Source organism: Triticum aestivum, chromosome 6B (genome assembly GCF_018294505.1).
Source record: "Triticum aestivum cultivar Chinese Spring chromosome 6B, IWGSC CS RefSeq v2.1, whole genome shotgun sequence".
NCBI lineage: Eukaryota > Viridiplantae > Streptophyta > Magnoliopsida > Poales > Poaceae > Triticum > Triticum aestivum.
This window is the reverse complement of record NC_057810.1, coordinates 18,774,091-18,797,107: the sequence shown is the minus strand read 5'-3', so window position 1 is coordinate 18,797,107 and position 23,017 is coordinate 18,774,091. Positions and strand designations below refer to the sequence as shown.

The 23,017-nt window shown below is 46.3% G+C and overlaps 1 protein-coding gene across 2 annotated transcripts; it reads left to right on the top strand.

The window, feature by feature from the left end:
• The first annotated feature begins 294 nt into the window (after positions 1-294).
• Positions 295-7,911, top strand: LOC123135433 (protein transport protein SEC16A homolog). Of its 2 annotated transcripts, XR_006466003.1 has the most exons (14): positions 295-2,490; positions 2,588-2,911; positions 3,548-3,676; positions 3,750-3,872; positions 3,991-4,158; positions 4,670-4,795; positions 4,875-5,009; positions 5,232-5,359; positions 5,462-5,573; positions 5,678-6,004; positions 6,120-6,224; positions 6,310-6,608; positions 6,699-7,475; positions 7,553-7,911. XR_006466003.1 is itself a non-coding variant. In XM_044554507.1 (13 exons), exons 1-13 carry the CDS (start codon positions 556-558, stop codon positions 7,249-7,251), a joined length of 4,464 nt encoding a protein of 1,487 aa, XP_044410442.1. In that variant the 5' UTR covers positions 295-555; the 3' UTR covers positions 7,252-7,911. The 2 variants fall into 2 exon arrangements, 1 of the variants encoding a protein (XP_044410442.1); XM_044554507.1 differs by having other exon boundaries at positions 6,699-7,911.
• Positions 7,912-23,017: the final 15,106 nt, after the last annotated feature.

Here is a 23,017-nt window from a genome sequence, read left to right as displayed (position 1 = left end):
ATCCTTTGTTTTTTCCCACGACACAACCAAACAAGCTCGAATCCTATAGGGATCCAATGGACATATGCCATTCCAACCCAATCTTTTTACCCATTCGTGTGTTTTTGCAGTCCTATGGATCGAAATCAAAGAGGCCCTAAATCATCACACGATGGATGAAGGGAGGAGTATGGTATGTTTGTTGTTGACGGGAAGGAAGTATATTATTCCCCTTTACCAAAACAGAAGAAAAATCCATGGGAGGGAGCAAAGAGTGAACGTATGAGAGGGAAAGAAAAGAGCCGGGAAAAGGTGAAGCAAAAGAAAAAAGGAAGCGAGGGGACAGCGAGCGAGAGAGAAAAAAAGGAGGAGGAGGAAATGGAAACTGGTGGCGCGGCGGGATGACGCGACGTCGGCTGCCGTCCTCCTCCTGAGCCAGCCGGCGCAACCGCCCCCAGCCGCGAGCCGGCGGATCCCGGCCCGACCCATTCCGCCCGTCCCGCGCCGCGCCGCGCAGGACCCTAGATCCGCGAGATCTCGCGCCGATCGCCGCTGGGCGGGAGGCGGGCGGAGGGGATGGCCGACGACCTCACCGACGCCGACTTCTTCGACAGGCTAGTGGAGGACGACGACGAGGCCGCCGGCCCCGCCCCCGCCGTGGGGGCCTCGGAGGAGCTGGCCCGGGGCGTCTCCGGCCTCGGCCTCGCCGACAGCGGCGACCCCGGGCCGTCGGCGGCGGGGGCGTTGGGGGAGGTCGCGGCGCCCCGCCCTGTGGCCGGGGCGGCTGCGGAGGGCGGGTCGCCGGGGCCGGGGAGGGGCGCCGCAGTCCACACCACGGTCAAGCAGGTGCAGTGGGCCGCCTTCGGGGCCGACGCCGACGACGCCGGGCTCGACCCCTTCGGCGATCTGTCAGGCGGTGCCGCCCAGGAGGAGGCCTTCCTCGGCACCGCGGCCGCAGACCAGACCTCGGCGCTCTCCTCTGCTGTCGGTGGGGCGGTGGATCATGGCTTCCTCGGCGGGAGCCAGGGCCTGGCTACGGACCAGGGATTTGTTGGGGGAAGCTCGGACCAGAGCACGGCCACGCAACAGCTCAGCGGCACCGGTGCTGCCGTGGACTCCACGGATCCGAAGTACCTGGAGAGCATTTACCCCGGGTGGAAGTTCGACGAGCCGACGCAGCAGTGGTACCAGGTTGACGCTGCCCAGACGGCCGGCGAGAATGCGCAGCAGCAGTTTGGTGCTTCCTACCTGCAGAACTCGGCGCTGGCCGGGCTGGAGACGATTGCGGAGGAGAGCGCCGCCGCGGTGAGTGCATCAGGCTGGGGACAGGGGGCCGCTTCGGAGTACCCGGCAAACATGCTGTTCTACGCGGAGTACCCAGGGTGGTACTTTGACACCAACAAGCAGGAGTGGCTATCGCTCGAGGCGTACCAGCAGGCCGTCATGCAGGCCAGCGCAGCCAGTCCTGTTCAGGGTGGTGCAAGCCATGGTGTTGTTGCGCCTTCTGGTGGGATAAATTACAATGTCAACCAAGCCGAGGTTCCTGCTGTCAACAATCAGGTGGCCCAACATAACTACGGCCAGCAGAGCCAGTGGCAGCCGGATGCATTTGCTAACAACAGTATTCAACCAGAAAGTGCCACGAATAGCTTGGCAGGTAGTTTCTATGGTGCCGATCAGCATGCACACTCCGAATCCATCAGCCCCTCCACAAATCATCAGGTTCCCTTTAACACAGCTGAAACTTCCACAAGTTATTATGGCAACCTTCAGAATGACTACAGCACAATTGGTAGCCAACAAGCCGGTTACAAGGGGTTCGAACCTCCCACGGTTTACCAGACCAGTCCAAAGGCGCTCCAGTCATCCATGGGTAACCAGGGCAGTTACAAGGCATTTGAACCTACCGCTGCTCACCACATTGGTGAGAACAAGGGTTCTACGTCTTCTACTGGTTTCCAGCCTGGTTACAAGGGATTCACTCCTTCCACGGTCCACCAGGCTGGTTACAAGGGATCTGGTACTTCTACGGGCCACCATACGAAGGCATTTGAGCCTTCCTCGGGTCACCAGGCTGGCTACATGGGATCCCAACCTTCTACAGGTCAACATGCTGGTTACATGGGATCCCAACCTTCTACAAATCACCAGTCTAGTTACATGGGATTTGGAACTTCTACAAACCAGGGTTATGGTGATGCCAATGGTTTTGTCAATGCGCAAGGCTTTGTTCCAACGGGGAGTATGTACAACAGCCAGAAACAAGCTCATGCAAACACCCAAGCACACTTGTCTAACAGCTATCTCGGTACTGAGAACTCCATGAACTTCTCTCAGCAACAATTTAGTGGTACAAATGCTTCACATATGCAATTTGGTTACTCTCCACATGAAGAGATGTCATCGGCTGGACGCCCACCTCATGCTCTGGTTGCTTTTGGGTTTGGAGGAAAGCTTATAGTTATGAAAGAAACAAGCTCAATGGCCACAAACTTTAACAGTGGAAATCAGGTATGCTTATATCTTCCATGCAATATATTTTGATAACCAAGAGAAATTAGAAATTTTATTGTGAAGTTACTGAAAGTATTATGTTTGGCAAATTAAGGGGAGTTCTATTGGAACAGTGTCAGTTCTTAATTTATCAGAGGTTGTCGCGGATAAAGTCGATGCTTCAAGGATCACTGATGGCAGTGCACTTAGTTACTTCCATGTTCTATGTCGTCAACCTGTTCCTGGTCCTCTTGTTGGTGGAAGTGCTGCATCAAAGGATGTAAACAAATGGCTTGATGAGATGATTACATGGTATGAATCTTCCACCAATGAACACCAGAGAGGTGATCCTCGCAAGTTGCTTATTTCGTTGCTGAAGATACTATGTCAGCACTATGGGAAACTACGTGCACCTTTTGGGTCTGATCCATCACAAGAGGTACTTTCTTTCTTTCTTCCTTTCATGCTTTACTCTGTTGCAGTTATAGTTCTACTGTTACTTCTGTTACCATTCTATTGTGCGCCTGCTCCCCTTTACTATATTTTTATTCATTTGGAACTTTCATCAGAAGGAGGATCCCCATAGTGTTCTACTTAATCAACCCTTGTGTTGTCATAATGCCACATAGTGCAAGTAAACTAATACGATTGGTAGGATTAACATTTCTGAATGTTTATGCTAGATGCAGCAGACTTGCTTTTTTTATAATTCTGTTTGGTATTATTGCCTCGCCATATTGTAGGTTGTGATTTTACATTTTCCACTTTGTTGAACTCTACCTACTGGCTACTGCTAAGGCAACTGGTTCCAACCTGTTTCATGGTCCTTATTTAGGTGACAATTAAAATGGTTCCTTTCAAGATTAAGACCATTATTGAGTTAATTTTCATCAAGTAGCATCTCAAATTATAGATTGGTATTATTGGTCTAGAATTATGTGAATGTCTAACTCGTCTTAGCAATATATTAGGTGGAAGAACCTAGCAAAATTTCATTGTTGAGTAACATAAAGGATAATTTGACTAGTTCTGTAACCTTTACACATCTGATTCTTGTTTAAATTCCTGGTAATAGGATACAAACGGTCCAGAGATGGCAGTAACCAAGCTCTTTTCATCTTGCAAGAGAAGTAGCAATCATATGGGAGATTTTGGGTCAAATGTTCCTTTCATGCAAAATATCCCCTCTGAAATTCAGATGCAGGTACTTCTTATATCCTGTGTCATGCCGTATTTAACCAAATATCCTCCAGTTGAGGCAACTACTCTGCTTGTAGGCTGTTGCGCAAGTGGTACAAGCTCTTCTAGTATCTGGCAGAAGAAAAGAGGCTCTTCTGCATGCTCAGGAAGGTCAACTGTGGGGGCCTGCAGTCATACTTGCTTTACAACTTGGCGATAATGTTAGTTTAACTTGATTAAACTTCTTTCTTTCATTTGTAACAGTTTGCTTGATTTAGCTGTCAGGTTTCCAGCTCCCTAAATTAGTTTTCTTTCTCCTTCATTTGATTGGTGGTGCAGTTCTACGTGGATACTGTGAAGAAAATGGCCCAGTGCCACTTTATTTCTGGGTCACCTTTGCGAACATTGTGCCTGCTCATTGCTGGTCAACCTGCAGATGTTTTTAATGTAGAGAACAACAGCAACATCAACTATGATACTCTAGGTGCATCCCAACAACCTATGCAGGTAATTACTTAGTTATGATTTCTTCATTTGCGAGATGCATTGTTATTTTCAACAGTTAATGATTATCATATAGGCACTGTCTTTCTCATGTTGTTATGTAACATAATAATATTCCTCCTGTTCAGATATTTGCTCATTATCTTAGGAATGATCTGTTTCACAATTTTTATCCATTGAGGAAATCAAGAGTATAACTATTGCAATAGCTTGACTCTCTGATCCCACTTTAATGCTGTGAAAAAGACGAAGTAGTTTTAGTAAGCCATTCTGTTGGTGTATGTATGGCTATTTGTCATTTTGTTTTCTTAGAGCTGGTGCTCCTTATTTATTGGTTACTGCACTGAAATGGAAGCGTGATATTATTGATTACTATTGTCACGGGTTCTAAATGTTGCTTAGAAAATGATTGCCCTTTTACTATCATTGCATGTGTCAGTTAGTCCAGTTTCTAACTTCTGAATTTCTGATTAACTTGTGGCTGACTTCATAACTCCGTGTTTCTGTGGGACAGCCTAATCCTAATGGTATGTTGGATGACTGGGAAGAGAATTTGGCTATTATAACTGCAAACAGGACAAAAGGTGATGACCTAGTTATTACCCATCTTGGAGATTGCCTTTGGAAAGAGAAAAATGAGGTTTGTATGATACATATTCGGAGATATATGCGTTCCTTCCTTTTTGTGATCAAGTACCTTATGGAGCTACTTGATACAGGTTGCAGCTGCTCATTCATGCTACTTAGTCGCTGAACTAAACATTGACCCATACTCTGAAAGTGCTCGGTTATGTCTCATTGGTGCAGACCATTTGAAATGTCCTCGAACATTTGCCAGCCCTGAAGCTATTCAGGTCTGTTACAACTTCCTTATTACCTGCAAAAAAAATTCAAGCTCACTGCAAGTTTACTTCAAAACTTTCTTGTATTGTATATTGAAGAATGGGCCTTAATCCACAGTGCGTTCTAAACAATCATTATGTGGATACATATGCATGATCTTGCATAGTCTATTACTTGTTTTTTTTTGGGGCCATTCACTGCTCTGGACTAATATATTTGAAATGCAACTACAGAGGACAGAGGTTTATGAATATACAAAGGTGCTTGGTAATTCTCAGTATATCCTGCTACCCTTCCAGCCATATAAGCTAATATATGCGTACATGCTTGCGGAAGTGGGAAGGCTCGCTGATTCCTTGAGGTAGGTTATTGCCTTGTGTTTTGCATGATTAGACACTGACTTGGGTGTTTTCCCTAGAATCTGTTCTTGCACAGCATGACCGAATTAAATCACCTCTTCAAGGTACTGCCAAGCTTCTATGAAGGTGCTGAAAGCTTCTGGCCGTGCTCCAGAACTGGAAGCATGGAAACAATTATTTTCCTCCCTGGAGGACAGGATACGCACTCACCAGCAGGTACAACCATACATAATTATAATATTTGTGTATCCTGTTCTGCATTGTAGCTAGGTGTGCACCTCCTTCGTTAATCACTAACCCACTTGCTTCACCTTTTTTAGGGTGGGTATGGAACGAATTTAGCCCCTGCGAAACTAGTTGGAAAGTTATTTACCTCGCTTGATAAATCTATATCCCGCATGATGGGCACACCATCCGCAACACTTCCACCAGTGCCACAGGGCTCTGTTGGTGATAAGGAAACCTATTCAGCACCTGCAGCAGCAAAATTTGTAAATAGTCAATCGTTAATGACGATGTCATCATTAACTGCATCCCCTTCAGTGCATTCTATTACTGAAATGTCAGAGAATAGTGGTGGCGCTGGCAGGAAGATTGCACACAACAGAAGTGTTTCTGAACCAGACTTCGGCAAAACACCAAAACCGGTATGTATTTTTTCTATAGAGGAAGAGAGATGTAGCAGCTTTTTTATCAATGGATGCTCTGCAAGAAAGATCTTTTGATTCTCCCTTCTCACTTCATATTGAATAAATCTATTAGGGTGCGCAATCGGATAATACACAGAGCAGTGCATCAGGTTCAAGATTTGGTTGGATTAGCTCCACACTGCAGAAGACAATGGGATTTGTTTCAAAATCCCGCCAGGTGAGTTATGAATTGCAGTATCTCCACCATTGTTCAGTTTGTCTTATCTAAGCAATGCTGATGCTGAAATCCTGTTGTTCTGAAGGCAAAATTAGGGCAACAGAACAAGTTTTACTATGATGAGAAGCTGAAGCGATGGGTAGAGGAAGGTGCTGAGATTCCTGCCGAGGAGCCTCCTCTCGCTCCACCTCCAACAAAATCCTCCTCATACCAGAATGGCATGCCAGACTATAACTTAAATGGCCCTACTAGTGGAATGCATACTCCTAATGGAGTGGCAGAACGAAGATCTCCAAAACATGCAGATCATGGTTTGGGGATGCCGCCAATTCCGCCCAGCCAGAACCAGTTTTCCGCTCGTGGACGAACGGGTGTCCGGTCCAGGTATTTCAGCACCGAGGACATTTGCTTTCAGTTCATTTTCTCTATTTTTTCTGTCAACAAGATAAAACTTTAGTATTTTGTTCATTTTAGATATGTGGACACATTCAACAAGGCTGGTGCAACTGGAGCGGCCCAGTCTTATAACAGACCGGCTGCTACATCTGTGACACCACCTACCGGTGCCAGGTTCTTTGTGCCCACGGCGGCTGCTGTCGCTGCAGAGCAGATGCCTAGCCAATCAGTGCAGACACGTGGCGAAACCTTCCAACGGGATGACCGCTCATCCTCACCGCCAGCGGAAACATCATTTTCATCACCCCCTCCAGCAGCACAATTTTCATCACCAATGTCATCTGCCATTCAGCGGTACCCGAGCATGGACAACATTGCTACACCGAACCAGGCACCCTGGATGTCCCCGGGAAGTAACAGCAGCTCATTCGCATCAAGATCACGGGCAGCATCATGGAGTGGGACATACTCTGACCAATTCAGTTCCACGGCAGAGGCTAGGTCACCTGACGGACCGACTGTGCCCTCGCCACAAATGCCTGGCAGACCCCCCTCGCACAGTCGTTCCAACAGCAACTCGTCCGTGCAGTTTACCGGCTTGACGGAGGATCTTCACGAGGTTGAGCTCTGACAGGTGAGGTGACGGCTCAGCATGACTGCCGTGTCAGCCATGATTCAGCCCAGACAACCTTGGTTAACCGCGGCTCTTCCAGCAAACCCCAACTAATTTAAAAAGGTGAAAGGAGCTGTTCACAGCGAATCAAGTGGTGATTGCCAGGAAAGGGGTGAACAGACCTCCCCTCCGATTTTGAATGAAACCTTGGGGGAAACCGCACCGAAACCGAGGTGCGCCAGGCGCGTACGACATAAGTACAGTCTTGGTTTTTTTGAGTATTTAGTAGCTATATGTTTGTTGTTATTATGTTCACTAGAGCGCAGGAGAAAAGAGTCGGGCATCCTTTTTTTCGTTGCGTGCGAGGAAAAGCAACATCTGGATGCCATTGTACAGATAATCCGCCTCTACCCCCTGATTCATTGTTCGAAGGCGCGAACCAGTTCACCCCCTCATTCTTTTTTGGTTTTGGTGAGAATAGAAGATAGAGATAATCTGTCTGTTATTCTAGTAGTGTAAGAAAGGAAAGCCCGACCACGCCGTAGAAAGTGATGTTGCTGTTGTTGTTGTTGTTGTTGTTGTTGTTGTTGTTATACTTGTATGTACTTGTTACCACACACCATGGTGTATTGTACTACTGTATTATTCTTTGGAGATGATTCGATTCTTTTGCCTCAAGGTTAAATGCATAAAAGGAGCTCATTGCCCCCTATCTTGTGAGTTGATAGCTATTTGTGCTCAGCAAGTTGCTGTTTTTGTTGATCTTGGTTGGCATGGTTTATACAATTTTTCATTGGCATATACTTCCTCTGTCCTAAAATAAGTCTCAACTTTGTACTAGCTCTCACCCGTAAAAAAAACACTTTGTCCTAAAATAAGTCTCAACTTTGTACTAGCTCTCACCCGTAAAAAAAACACTTTGTACTAACTCTAGTAGTATAAAGTTGTACTATGGTTGTTGAGACGGATGGAGTAATATGTTCATTTTTGCAATGGTACTCTAGATGAGTGCTTTTCTATCTATATAAATGAATGTTTTACTCGGATCTGGTTGTAGTTCGTCTACGTCCGTCCGTAGGTTGGAACCTTGTGACCCGCGCTACTCTTCAACGGCGGCGGCTGCTGTTTTGCCGCGTTGGTCCTATGGGGAGTTAGCACGACAACTTTTCGACTGTCTACTACAAAAGGTTTTCGCCGGCTTCGTCGAGGGAGGGGCGATGACGACGGCGCGCCTTGGGCTCGCTTCAGTGCTCGTAGTCATCATTAGATTGTCTACGAATTTGGATGTAATTTTTATTATTTTTGGTGTTTGTTACACTGTCATGATTGATTGAAGATAAATACTATATTGTACGTTTTCTCGAAAAATATTATTTTACGGGGCTGATGTTAGATGGTTCGCACCACCCACCCTCTCGCCTCACCTACCGCGAGTAATGGCGCCGAAATCACCGCCAATAATGGTCGCGCGGACCTATCTAGCCCTCCTCCCCCCTCGCCACATCTTCTCCCTCCCCTGGCGGCCTTTCCTTGTCAGATCCCACGGACCAGTCGAGCCAGAGAGATGGTGGGGAGCTCATGGAGGAGTGCAAGGGCGCGGCGGGTGCGTCCCAGCCACCAGGTGGCGGCGTCGATGGCGCCTCTGCCGCCGGTGCTGGTGTCGCAGCTGCCGGTGACCGAGCGGGGATCGCCAGAGGCACATGCGGAGATGGTTCGCGTGGTAGGGGAGCGATTCCCGAACCGCGACAACTGGCCGGCAATCCTCATCGAGGTCATCCAACATGCGGCGTTCAAGGAACGTGCGCGGTTCGCCGGCGACGATGGGGGGATGGATTACGAGCTCATCTTCTGGGCCATCCAGGAGGCGGAGTCAACAGATCCGAGGCAAGCGGCGAAGTGGACGAGATTCAGGACAAGGAATCCGTCGCGGCTCAACATCCGGCCGCCGCCGGTGGTGCAGATCGTCAATATCCCGCCGGAGTACCTACCGCCGGGGACGGTTCTGCCGCGGGTCCCCTGATTCGTGGGGAGCCCGGCGTGCACGTCCCGCAGGGCTTCTCCAACCTGCGGTACATCGTGGGAGGAGCGAGGCACGCTTCCTCAACCTCCCACCATGGTCGGGCGACCGCGGGGAGATTCCTCATCTCCCTGTTAAGGTAAGGAAATTCAGACCCAATTTGCATGCTCGTTTGAGATCTGATAGTGATTTGGGCGGTGAATTGAATGTTAAGGAAGATAGGGTTATCCCTTGTGAGAATATATGTGAATCCACTCCTATTTTCCCTGAATCAGTGAGAGATTCTTGTGAATCTGCGATTCCGGCGAGCCAGTCCGCCGCCGACGAGCTCGCTTCTGCGGGAGGGGCGGGCTTGGTTTCGAATCCAGTGGTCCCACAAGCAGGGTCGATCCCTCAACCACTGCCGTTGATTTTGGGTCGTGTGGTTGGGAAGAAAACGGTCCGTCAAAATACGTGTTCTATCTCTGCTAGCGGAGACGGGGAGGAAGTGGCGGAATTTATGGCCAGCTCTGGGTGGTTCCCTCCCCCAGCCGCCGCCAGCGCCTACATATAGAGAGGTGGTCGCTACCAAACCCTAGTTTCGTGATCCCCAAATTGTTTTGGGTAAGGAAGGATTTGTTTAGGGATAGAAATTTCTCAACACAAGATTGTTTCCCGATTCGGGCAGTGAGCAGATTTGATCCGACCCCTACTGTCTTTAAAATTTCCACTGAGAAGCTAGGTTTTCCTAGATCATTTGTTGAAGTGGTTAAGGGAGGGATGGAGCGGGGACAGGGAGGGCAGCGGCAGCGCCGTCCACCGTCGGGGAAGAAGCCTGCGCTGCCGGATGGGAAAGCTGCGGCCCCGTCGGCCGGTGCTGCTACAATGGCAGGTGCTGTCAAGCAGGGGCATCAACCTCCCAAGCAGGCAACGAGGGTGGTCCAGCAGCAGCAAGTGGCCGATGCAACAGTCCAAGCTCCACCTCCTCCTCCTGCTGCTACAGTTCAAGCTTTGGATCCAAGGTACAAGGACATGACCTGCTTTAATTGTAGTTGGCCGGGGCACTATGTGGGGAACTGCGTTGAACCGAAGAAATGCTTTATTTTCGTGGGAGGTCATAATGTCAATAATTGTGCTGCCTGGGAGAAACCACATCCTACAACGACATACTTTGGCAGTGCAGCGGCTGGCCTGGGATTTTACCACATAGATGTTCCTACTGTGTCAGAACTAGGTTGGCTTAACTACAAGAATTGTGCAGTTCTCAAAGTTGTTAAGGGTGAGGTTTCTGCCTCGGAGTTGCTGATTCAGCTTAATGGAATATTTTGTAAAAACAAAGAATGGCCGTGGCAGATTAGGGACTTGGGAGAGAAGAAGTTCTTGCTGAGATTTCCACCTTGGAAGAATGTGGGAGACCTGATTGAGTTCCCTGCTTTTGAGCTCCCAATTGATGGAGTTTCTGTCAAGATCTGTGAATGGGAGGGAATGTTGGATGAGTTTGGAGGACTTACTGAGGCCTGGGTTCAAATTAAAGGGATTCCTCCAAAGTGGTGTGCTTGGAAGGTATTTGCCCAGATTACAGCTTGCTTTGGGATCCTGGTAGATGTGGACTGGAATGGTATATTCAAGAGTTTTTATGAGAATATCAGAGTGAAAGTGGCTTGTAGAGATCCCAGGAAAATTCCTTTTGATAGGTTAGTGGAAATGAAAAGGAAGCTATACATTATGTTCTTCGCTGTTGAGGGTTTTGAGCAAATGGGGGAGGACTCTGATGGAGATGATCTAGACCCAGATGAGGACAATATGGAGAAAGAGGAGGAAGATAACAATGAAGACTTGTCTGACAAAGATAAAGCTCATGAAGAAGATATGGGGGAACCTATTGATGAACTAGATAAGGCTAATTTTCCTTCCAAGAACACTCTGGCGGCAAGCTCTAGTCAGACAAACCCACAGAGAACTGCTTCTGCAGTGGAATTTAACCCTTCCAACATGCTGGACACAATTCATGAGGATTTTGTGGAAGAAATTAGGACCAAAACACCAGAGAAGAAGAAAGAGGCAGATAATGAAAAATCCACTCCTGCAAAAACCTTTCCTTCTGGAAGACCTGATCCCTTGTCAGCACATATGGAATATTTCTCTACACAATTAAATAAATTTGAAATGGTTGAAACTGATGAAGAAGAGGAAGAATTGGTGGAGGAAATGCAGTGTATACCTGATGATTTGGCTTTGGCAATGGGATCTGTCAAAAGATCTCTACTGGAAACCCTGGAGAGTGTGGAATTAGTCCAGAAGAAAAAACCAAGCGTAAAAAATTCTCCTGTCTAGGGACCATTTCTCACAAGCAAACCAAATACTAGGAATCATGGAGATGTTAAGATCATGGACAAAGAAGCTGCATACATGAAGAGGAAGAATCTGGAAATTCCCACTACCTTCAAAGGTAAATCATTTGCTGTCCTTGACCCTGATGTTCTTGTCTCTAACACTAGTAAGGTTGATTTATGCATTGGGAGTAGCATTGATGATCAAGTAGTTATTGTCATGGATATGATAGATGAGGAGAAAAATCGTTGCCTTAAGTTTGCGGATGATAACCCGGAGATTGTTCTCCCTGAGAATCTCGATTTAGAAACAAGGGGGGATGAGTTCGAAATTATTAACAGTGACCTTCACATTAATGGTTCGGATGGCACTGCTGAACCACTAATGGAAAGTCCTGTCTTGAACACAAAAAAGAAGCCTTGTGGGTTGTCGCACCCATTTAAGGTTAAATGATAGGAGCCTTTTGGAATATTCGGGGAATGGGCCAAACTGGGAAAAATCAGTGCCTAGGTGACTTTATTACTAATAACCATCTGGATTTTGTGTGTTTCTTTGAAACCAAGAAACAAAATATTGACAATTATGTGCTTAGATTTATATCTGGTAAGGAGGAATTTGTATGGCATTTTTTACCGGCTGTGCATACTGCTGGGGGATCCTTGTGGGTCTCAGGAGTGATTTATTTGAGGTGATAGGCTTTATTAATAAAGAGTTTTGTATTGTGGCTACTGTTAAAAATAAATGTGATGGTTTTATTTGGCATTTAGTGGCTGTTTATGGCACTTCTTACAATGACAGGAAAGTAGAGTTTATTGCTGAACTACATAATACTATGGATACCCACACTTATCCAGTTTTGGTGGGAGGGGATTTCAACTTGGTCAGATCGACTGACGATAAGAATAATGGGGTTATTAATAACCAGTTTTCCTATTTGTTTAATGATTGGATCAATAAATGGTCCCTTACGGAGATCAAGAGCGCTAATAGGAAATTTACTTGGAGTAACATCCAGAATAATCCTATCTTTGCCACTATATACAGGGTTTTTTCTTCGGGTTCTTGGGATACCAAATTTCCTTTGTCTGTGGTGACAGCTCTCCCACGTGTTGGGAGTGATCATACCCCTCTCCTTATTGACACTGGTGCTCGGAGGGTTACCTCCCCAAAAATCTTCCGGTTTGAAAAGTGGTGGCTTGACCAACCTGACTTCAAAGACCTAGTGCGTAATATCTAGAACACCTCAGTTCCTGGCAGGTCGGCCATAGATATCTGGATGAATAAAAGCAAATTATTTAGGAAAAAAGTTAAAGGTTGGAGCATTAACATAGAGGCAAGTATTAAGAAGAGGAAGAGAGAGCTTCTGCTCGAATTTGATATTCTGGATGTTTTTTCAGAGAGGAATCAAATCAATGACATGGATAGGCGTAGGATGGAGGAGATTAAAAATGAGCTTAATAGCATTTGGAGTAAGGAAGAAACTGCTTTCTGGCAGCGCTCTAGAGATCGTAAGATTGTTGATGATGACAAGAACAATGCTTATTTTCAAGCATTAGCTAACCATAGGCATAGAAAGAATCACCTATCTGAGCTTAATGGGGACAATGGTCCTGTCTACACTACCAAGGAGATGCTGGAAGTAGCTACTACCTTTTATAAAAACCTATTTGGAGCTGAAAAAAAACCTTATGTTCATCTTGGGCCTTCCTTTTGGGAGGAGGGTGATCTGGTTACCGAAGAAGAGAACGATCGTCTCCAAAGTAACTTCTCAGAGGAGGAGATCAAGGAAGCCATCTTTGAGTCGTATGCACATGGTGCACCTGGACCAGATGGATTGTCATTTCTTTTTTATCAAACTTTTTGAGATGTTATCAAAGCTGATTTTATGGCGCTGGTGAGAGACTTTGAAGAAGGCAAACTAGATTTGCAGAGGTTGAATTTTGCTTTGATAGTCCTTATTCCTAAGGAGCCTGACGCCAAGGATTTAAAGAAATTTAGGCCAATTAGCTTGAGCAACTGTGGTATTAAAATCTTTTCTAAAGCCATGACCAATAGGGTTTCCCCTATTGGTCGTAGATTAATCTCTTCGAACCAAACGGTGTTTATTAAAGGGAGATATATATTATAAAGTGTTGTCATGGCTCATGAAGTGATTCATGAGGTCAAGAAATCTGGTTCTCAAGGTTTACTGCTTAAGCTAGATTATGAGAAAGCATATGACCGGGTTAATTGGGATTTCTTGTTTGAAATGTTACACTCTGGGGGTTTCTGCCCCAAGTGGATTGCATGGATTAGAAGTACCTTAATTAACAGTACTTTTGCTATGAGAATTAATGATACTAAAGGGAACTATTTTGTTGGTGGGAAAGGTCTTAAACAAGGGGATCCCCACTCCCCCTTGTTGTTTAACTTAGTTGCTGATGTGTTTACAAAAATACTTTAAAAAGCAGCCTCCCAAGATCTAATTTCTGGGCTTCTGCCCAATATAATTCCAGGGGGTGTGGCGAGTTTACAATACGCAGACGACACTATCCTTTTTCTGGAAAATTCGGCTCATAAAGCTAGGAACTTTAAATGGTTTTTATCATGTTTTGAATCTCTTTCAGGGATGAAAATTAACTTTCATAAGAGTGACTTAATGACCATCAATATTGATGAGGAAGTGGCTAATGACTTTGCCCAGATTTTCTGTTGCAAAAAGGGCGCTTTCCTATTAAATATTTAGGCGTCCCTTTACATTATGACAAGTTGAAAAGGGAAGATCTCCAGCCCATTATTGATAGAATTATTAAGGGCATTTCTGGATGGCTTGGGAGATATCTCACATATAGAGGCAAAATTATCTTGCTATGTGCATGCTTGATTAGCATACCTGCCTATCTCATGTCTATCATTAAGTTTCCCAAATGGTGTAAGGGCATATTTATCCCTAAGGTGTTTTGGTGATTGATGACAATGCTTTTGCGGACTAATCGTGTGCCTTGAGTTTCTCAGACGCTTCATCACTAGGCACGAGACGATTCGGTGCCCCTCGAAGACTATTGAAGACGGCGTTGTTCTACGTTTCTTTTTGGTGGATTTGAGTCATAGGAGAGCCGTACTATTAAGAGGGGGTCCGCGTCGGAAAGGTTCGGGTGGAATCATCTCGTACATGTTTCCTTCCTTGCCTCCACCTTTCCCTTGCACTTTGGAGCTTTCCTCGGTTATCCTCTTTGTGCTTTTTCTGACGGCTACTGCTGAGATTGCGGTAATACTGCTCTATGGAGCGGTAGTACCGCAAGCACCTGCGGTAGTACCGCTGGAGCCCATGGTAGTACCGCTCCTCTGGAGTCTTAGTACTGTGGCTCCCTGGCCTAGTGCCGCTTCGGTATGGTAGTAGGGGCGGATGTAATTTTTTACATCCGCACCCCCACGGTAGTACCGCTCGTCCCGCCCGGTAGTACCGCGGGTGCCCACGGTAGTACTGCTCTCCGGGAGTCGTAGTACCGTGGCCCTCATACCTAGTACCACTGCGTCGCGGTAGTAGGAGCGGATGTATTTTTTTACATCCGCACCTCCACAGTAGTACCGCACTTCATGCGCAGTAGTACCGCATGCGGCCTGGTTTTGCTGGGTTACGGTAGTACCGCGCCTTAGCGGTAGTACCGCGTCGGATTTTTGCACTATTTCGTTTCCAGCGGAAGTAGGCACGGATGTATTTTTATTCATTCGCACTCTTCGTAGACTAGAACTTTCCTGCCTTGCGGTAGTATCGCAAGGGGGAGCGGTAGTACCGCGCTCGCGGAAGTACTGCTCTCAGTCAGGCAGGTCCTAGTCTCTGCCGCTGCCGCGGAAGTACCGTGGTCCCTCACGGTAGTACCGCGGGGCCTTGCGGTAGTACCGCACCCCTGGAGCGGTAGTACCGCATGTTGCGGGCTGGACATGTGGATAACGGTTGGATCTTTTCCATAGCTATAAAAGGGGCATCTCCTACCTCTAGCTGACAACCTCTTCCACCTCTAAGCTCCATTGTTGCTCTAAGCTCCATTTTCGCCCGATCTCTCTCCCTAGCCAATCAAACTTGTTGATTTGCTCGGGATTAGTTGAGAAGGCCTCGATCTACACTTCGACCAAGAGATATTTGATTCCCCCCACTTATCCCTAGCGGATCTTGTTACTATTGAGTGTTTGAGCACCCTAGACGGTTGAGGTCACCTCAGAGCCATACTCCATTGTGGTGAAGCTTCGTGGTGTTGTTGGGAGCCTTCAATTAAGTTGTGGAGATTGCCCCAACCTTGTTTGTAAAGGTTCGGTCACCGCCTTCAAGGGCACCAATAGTGGAATCACGGCATCTCGCATTGTGTGAGGGCGTGAGGAGACCACGGTGGCCCTAGTGGCTTCTTGGGGAGCATTGTGCCTCCACACCGCTCCAACGGAGACGTACTTCCCCTCAAAAGGAAGGAACTTCGGTAACACATCCTCGTCTCCACCGGCTCCACTCTTGGTTATCTCGCACCTTTACTTTTGCAACCTTACTTGTGTTGTATCCCTTTCTTGCTCGTGTGTTTGTTGTTGTTGCATCATATAGGTTGTTCACCTAGTTGCATATCTAGACAACCTACTTTGATGCAAAGTTTAAATTGGTAAAGAAAAGCTAAAAATTGTTAGTTGCCTATTCACCCCTCCTCTAGTCGACTATATCGATCCTTTCAATTGGTATCAGAGCCTCGTCTCTTTATTAAGGACTTTGCCATCCGAAGAGTATGGTTGACACCGTAGACGGTGGGGAGGAGGAGCACTCCGGTGTGAATCCGATCTCGTCTACGGGTAATGGGGAAACCGCGGTGTCCCATGAGGAATTCAATGTGGCCTTGGACACATTGAAAACCTCCATGACAACCACGGTTGAAAGCATGTTTAATAAATTCTTAGAAGGACTTAAACTACCTACCTTGCCGTTGAAAGTGGGTGATACCGCTAAAAAGGTGACGAATGCTAACTCCGACAAGGGGGAAGATAATAGTGAGAAGGGTCCTTCTACTAGTGGTAGAAATGGCACCGGCATCTTTGCCCATGTGGAACCTCCAATTTATGGAGGACCGATTCCCTCTACCCATTTAAATCATGCCGATCCTCCTCCTAAGATTGTGAAAAATGAGGATTTTGATTCTTGGGTGTATCGCTTCAAGCGTCATTTAAATCATGTGAATACTAATCTTTGGAGAATCATTGATTAAGGTTTCTATCCACATGACCGAAGCAACTTCACCCCGAGAGAAGTGGTGGATAATCAATTCAATGAGAGTGCTCTCTTCATCATCCAAGATGCAATCCTTCCCGAAGATCTCCCTCATCTTCGACCTCATGCCATGGCCAAAGACGCATGGCAATGCGTTGTGTCTCTCTATCGAGGAAGTGCTAGCATTCAAAGCTCCAACTATGAAGTGGTACAAGATGAAGCCGATGAGTTTGCCATGAAAGAAGATGAAGAACCTCGTGAGCTCTTTCGAAGAGTGACCAAACTCGCGGTCTCACTCCGAGATCATGGGAGCAAGGACACGGATGACAATTGGATCAAGCGCAAGTTCCTCAAGGCCATGATGCCCTACAACAAGGCCATGTCCTCCGTCATTCGTCAAAGACCGGACTTCCACTCCATGACCTCAAGTGAAGTGTTGGATGAGTTCGTTGCAATGAGCATATTGGACAAGACCGCCGACAATGCGGTGCTCCATTCGCAAAGGGCAAAGAAGCCCAACCTTGCTTTGAAGGCCAAGGTTAGTGTGGAAGAAGAGGAAGAAGAGGAAGATGAGGAGAGCAACCCCGAAGACACCAAATATGATTATCATGAGCACATGGCTCTTGCTTCAAGACAATTTTGGAGCAAGAAGAATACAAGACCCAACTTCAACAAGAACAACTCAAGTGCCTTCAAGGGCAAGCAACGAGTTAGAACTTGCTTCAACTGTGGCAATGTGAGCCATTTCGTTGCGGATTGTCCTTACGAGAAGCGGGAAGACAATGGTGGCAAGTTCATCCGAAAAGACAAAGCCAAGTCCTTCCCCAACAAGAACAACTTCACCAAGAAGACTCCTACTCGTGGGTTGGTGGTTCAAGAAGAATACCATGAGGATGACGATGATGATGAAAATGGAGAAGCAATGGCCATGGCGTCCGTTGCCATTGCTACCACTCCCTGGGTGTCTCTCTTTGATTCACCCAACGAGAACATCACCGCCAAGTGCCTCATGGCTAAAGCTTCCAACAAGGTAACCCCCAACATCAAAACCACCATCATTACTAATCCCTCCTTAGAGGATTGCATTGATGAACATGATGGGTCTAATGAGGAAGTGAATGAATTTGAGTCTTTTATGAGTAAGCTCAAGGGCGAATCCAAGAAGCACTTTGTTGCTCTCTTGGAACAACTTGGTGAGGCCAGTGACATGATCGAGGCTCACAAAGAAACCATCTCTAAGATGGAAGGTCATAGTCGTGACTATGCCGATGAGATATCGGATCTCTCTAATGCTCTTGAGGAAGATCATGTGCATCATTTGACTCTTGAGGAGTCATACAACGATGACCATGCTAAGTTAAAGAAAGATCTTGATCATGCTCTTGTCGTGTCTCGTGTGCTAACTTCCGAGAAGGCTAAACTTGGGGTTGACCATGCTAGACTCAAGGAGGAGTTTGAGGTACTTGACAAGGCCCACAAGGTCTTGAAGGGTGCTCACGCTAACCTCAAGGAGTCTCATGCTCAACTCCAAGTTAAGCTAACCAAGGAAAAGGCCACCTTCCCTCATATGGTATTAATTGATAATGCATATGCTACTAACCCGTGTTGTGAGCATGTGCATCTTGTGGAGGAGAATGCCAAGTTGAGGAATCAACTTGAGAAAGGCCTTGTGACTTGCATTCAAGGTGAGAAGAACCTCAACGACCTTTTGAGCAATTGAAAGGAAGTTGTGGCCAAGAAGGGAATTGGGTTTGCACCCAAGTCCAAGAATAAGAAGAAGAACGACAAGACCAAACGTCCTCCTCCTCTCAAGCAAACTTTTGTGAAAGATGGAGAGGATGCTCCTAAGGAGAAGAAGGAAAAAGTGAAGGACGTTGATGTCAAAAAGGGAAAACCATTTCCTCCAACAAAGCCGGCGACTTTAACCCGTCATATGTGTTGTGCCGTGCTAGTGATGGACATGTTTATGCTAAATTTGTTGGTTATCCTTATGAGTACATTGAATGGCCTATTTAGGTTCCTAAGACCCTTGTTACTAACATCAAAGGACCCATTACTAAATGGGTACCTAAAACCAAGCATTGATCTCTTGTAGGTGTTTGCTTCCGGTGGGGGATCATGGTTGCTCGATAGTGGAGCAACAAATCATATGACCAGGAGCAAGGACTTGGTGGTGGACGTGCAAAAGATTCCATCTATGCCCACCAATGTCGAGTGGGGTGATGCCTCACATTCTAAGGTATTGGGTCTTGGCAAGGTTGTCATTTCTCATGATCTAATGATCAAGAAAGTCATGCTTGTTGAGTCCCTTGCATACAACTTACTTTCCGTTCGTCAACTTGCACTCATGGGCTTTGCCACTTTCTTTGACATTGATACCGTGGCCTACTTGTGGAGCAAGACTCTTAAAGTAGCCTTTGTTGGGCATGTCGAGAACGGTCTCTATGTGATAAACTTTTCAGAGCGACCCACTAAGACCGCGACATGCCTAATGGCTAAAGTTGACGTGGGATGGCTTTGGCATCGCCGTTTAGCCCACGTCAATATGAGATCTTTGCAAAGTCTTCTCAAGGGGGACCATGTCCGTGGACTAACAAATGTTAGTTTAGCCAAAGACCGTACTTGCAGTGCTTGTATTGAAGGAAAGCTCCATGAGAAGGCTCACCCTCCCACGACCATCATCTACTCGAAGAGACCCCTGGAGCTCCTTCACATGGATCTCTTTGGGCCCCCATCATTTGATAGTCTTGGAGGTAGAAAGTATTGCTTGGTGATTGTGGATGATTATTCAAGATACACTTGGGTATACTTCTTCAAGAGGAAGAGTGAGACTCAACAAACCGTCATCGAATTTGCAAATGAAGCTCAACGTCAACATGATGCAAAGATCTTGACAATAAGGAGTGACAATGGCACCGAGTTCAAGAACTACACCTTGGATGAGTTTCTTAGTGATGAGGGGATCAACCATCAATATGCTGCACCATATACCCCTCAACAAAATGGTGTAGCGGAGAGGAAGAACCAGACGTTGATGGATGCGGCAAGGACCGTGATGGTGGAGTTCAAGTCTCCATACAACTTTTGGGCCGAAGCCATCAACACAGCGTGTCATGCATCCAATCGGCTCTATCTCCGCAAAGGTTTGAACAAGACTCCTTATAAGATACTTACCGGCAACAAGCCCAATCTCAAGTACTTCCGGGTGTTTGGGTGTAAGTGTTTCATTCTCAAGAAAGGTGTTCGTTTGTCTAAATTTGAGGCTAGTGAAGGAAATATGCCCTAGAGGCAATAATAAATTTAATATTTATTTCCTTATATCATGATAAATGTTTATTATTCATGCTAGAATTGTATTAACCGGAAACATAATACATGTGTGAATACATAGACAAACAGAGTGTCACTAGTATGCCTCTACTTGACTAGCTCGTTAATGGAAGATGGTTATGTTTCCTAACCATAGACATGAGTTGTCATTTGATTAACGGGATCACATCATTAGGAGAATGATGTGATTGACTTGACCCATTCCGTTAGCTTAGCACTTGATCATTTAAATATTCTGCTATTGCTTTCTTCATGACTTATACATGTTCCTATGACTATGAGATTATGCAACTCCCGTTTACCGGAGGAACACTTTGTGTGCTACCAAACGTCACAACGTAACTGGGTGATTATAAAGGTGCTCTACAGGTGTCTCCGAAGGTACTTGTTGGGTTGGCGTATTTCGAGATTAGGATTTGTCACTCCGATTGTCGGAGAGGTATCTCTGGGCCCTCTCGGTAATACACATCACTTAAGCCTTGCAAGCATTACAACTAATGAGTTAGTTGTGAGATGATGTATTACGGAACGAGTAAAGAGACTTGCCGGTAACGAGATTGAACTAGGTATTGAGATACCGACGATCGAATCTCGGGCAAGTAACATACCGATGACAAAGGGAACAACGCATGTTGTTATGCGGTCTGGCCGATAAAGATCTTCGTAGAATATGTGGGAGCCAATATGAGCATCCAGGTTCCGCTATTGGTTATTGACCGGAAACGTGTTTCGGTCATGTCTACATTGTTCTCGAACCCGTAGGGTCAGCACGCTTAAGGTTTCGATGACAGTTATATTATGAGTTTACATGTTTTGATGTACCAAAGGAGTTCGGAGTCCCGGATGAGATCGGGGACATGACGAGGAGTCTCGAAATGGTCGAGACGTAAAGATTCATATATTGGATGATATGGTTAGGCCAAGGGGTCAAGCCCATGAGGCTTTAGGTCGGTGCAAAAGGAGTTTTGCGGAGGCCAGGGGGCCAAACGCCGGAGACCCTGGCGTCTGGCCCTGGGCCAGACGCCGAGGCCCATGGCGTTTGGGCCAGACGCCAAGGATTGTGGCGTTTGGTCCTGGAGTCCGAGTGAGACTCTTGCCTTTCGGGCAAAACCGACTTTGAGGAGGCTTTTGCTCCAAGTTTCGACCCCGAGGCTCAACATATAAATAGAGGGGCAGGGCTAGCACCAAAGACACAACAATTGATCCCTTGGATCTCTTAGCCGTGTGCGGTGCCCCCCTCCACCATAGTCCACCTCGATAGTATCGTAGCGGTGCTTAGGCGAAGCCCTGCGACGGTAGAACATCAAGATCGTCACCACGCCGTCGTGCTGACGGAACTCTCCCTTGACACTCGGCTGGATCGGAGTTCGAAGGACGTCATCAAGTTGAACGTGTGCTAGAACTCGGAGGTGCCGTAGTTTCGGTGCTTGATCGGTCGGGCCGTGAAGACGTACGACTACATCAACCGCGTTGTGCTAACGCTTCCGCTTACGGTCTACAAGGGTATGTAGACCACACTCTCGCCTCTCGTTGCTATACGTCACCATGATCTTGCATGTGCATAGGATTTTTTTTGAAATTACTACGTTCCCCAACAGTGGTATCAGAGCCTAGGTTTTATGCGTTGATGTTATATGCACGAGTAGAACACAAGTGAGTTGTGGGCGATACAAGTCATACTGCTTACCAGCATGTCATACTTTGGTTCAGCAGTATTGTTGGATGAAGCGGTCCGGACCGACATTACGCGTACGCTTACGCGAGACTGGTTTTACCACCGTGCTTTGCACACAGGTGACTAGCGGGTGTCTGTTTCTCCAACTTTAGTTGAACCGAGTGTGGCTACGCCCGGTCCTTGCGAAGGTTAAAACAACACTAACTTGACGAACTATCGTTGTGGTTTTGATGCGTAGGTAAGAACGATTCTTGCTCAGCCCGTAGCAGCCACGTAAAATTTGCAACAACAAAGTAGAGGACGTCTAATTTTTTTTGCAGGGCATGTTGTGATGTGATATGGTCAAGACGTGATGCTATATTTATTGTATGAGATGATCATGTTTTGTAACCGAAGTTATCGGCAACTGGCAGGAGCCATATGGTTGTCGCTTTATTGTATGAAATGCAAATGCCCTGTAATTGCTTTACTTTATCACTAAGCGGTAGCGATAGTCGTAGAAGCAATAGATGGCGTAACGACAACGATGCTACGATGGAGATCAAGGTGTCGCGTCGGTGACGATGGTGATCACGACGGTGCTTCGGAGATGAAGATCACAAGCACAAGATGATGATGGCCATATCATATCACTTATATTGATTACATGTGATGTTTATCCTTTATGCATCTTATCTTGCTTTGATTGACGGTAGCATTTTAAGATGATCTCTCACCAAAATTATCAAGAAGTGTTCTCCCTGAGTATGCACCATTGCAAAAGTTCTTCATGCTGAGACACCACGTGAGGATCGGGTGTGATAGGCTCTACGTTCAAATACAACGGGTGCAAAACAGTTGCACACGCGGAATACTCAGGTTAAACTTGACGAGCCTAGCATATAACAGATATGGCCTCGGAACACGGAGACCGAAAGGTCGAGCGTGAATCATATAGTAGATATGATCAACATATTGATGTTCACCGTTGAAACTACTCCATCTCACTTGACGATCGGACATGGTGTAGTTGATATGGATCACGTAATCACTTAGAGGATTAGAGGGATGTCTATCTAAGTGGGAGTTCTTAAGTAATATGATTAATTGAACTTAAATTTATCATGAACTTAGTCCTGGTAGTATTTTGCAAATTATGTTGTATATCAATAGCTTGCGTTGTTGCTTTCATATGTTTATTTTGATATGTTCCTAGTGAAAATTGTGTTCAAAAATGTTAGTAGCAATGATGCGG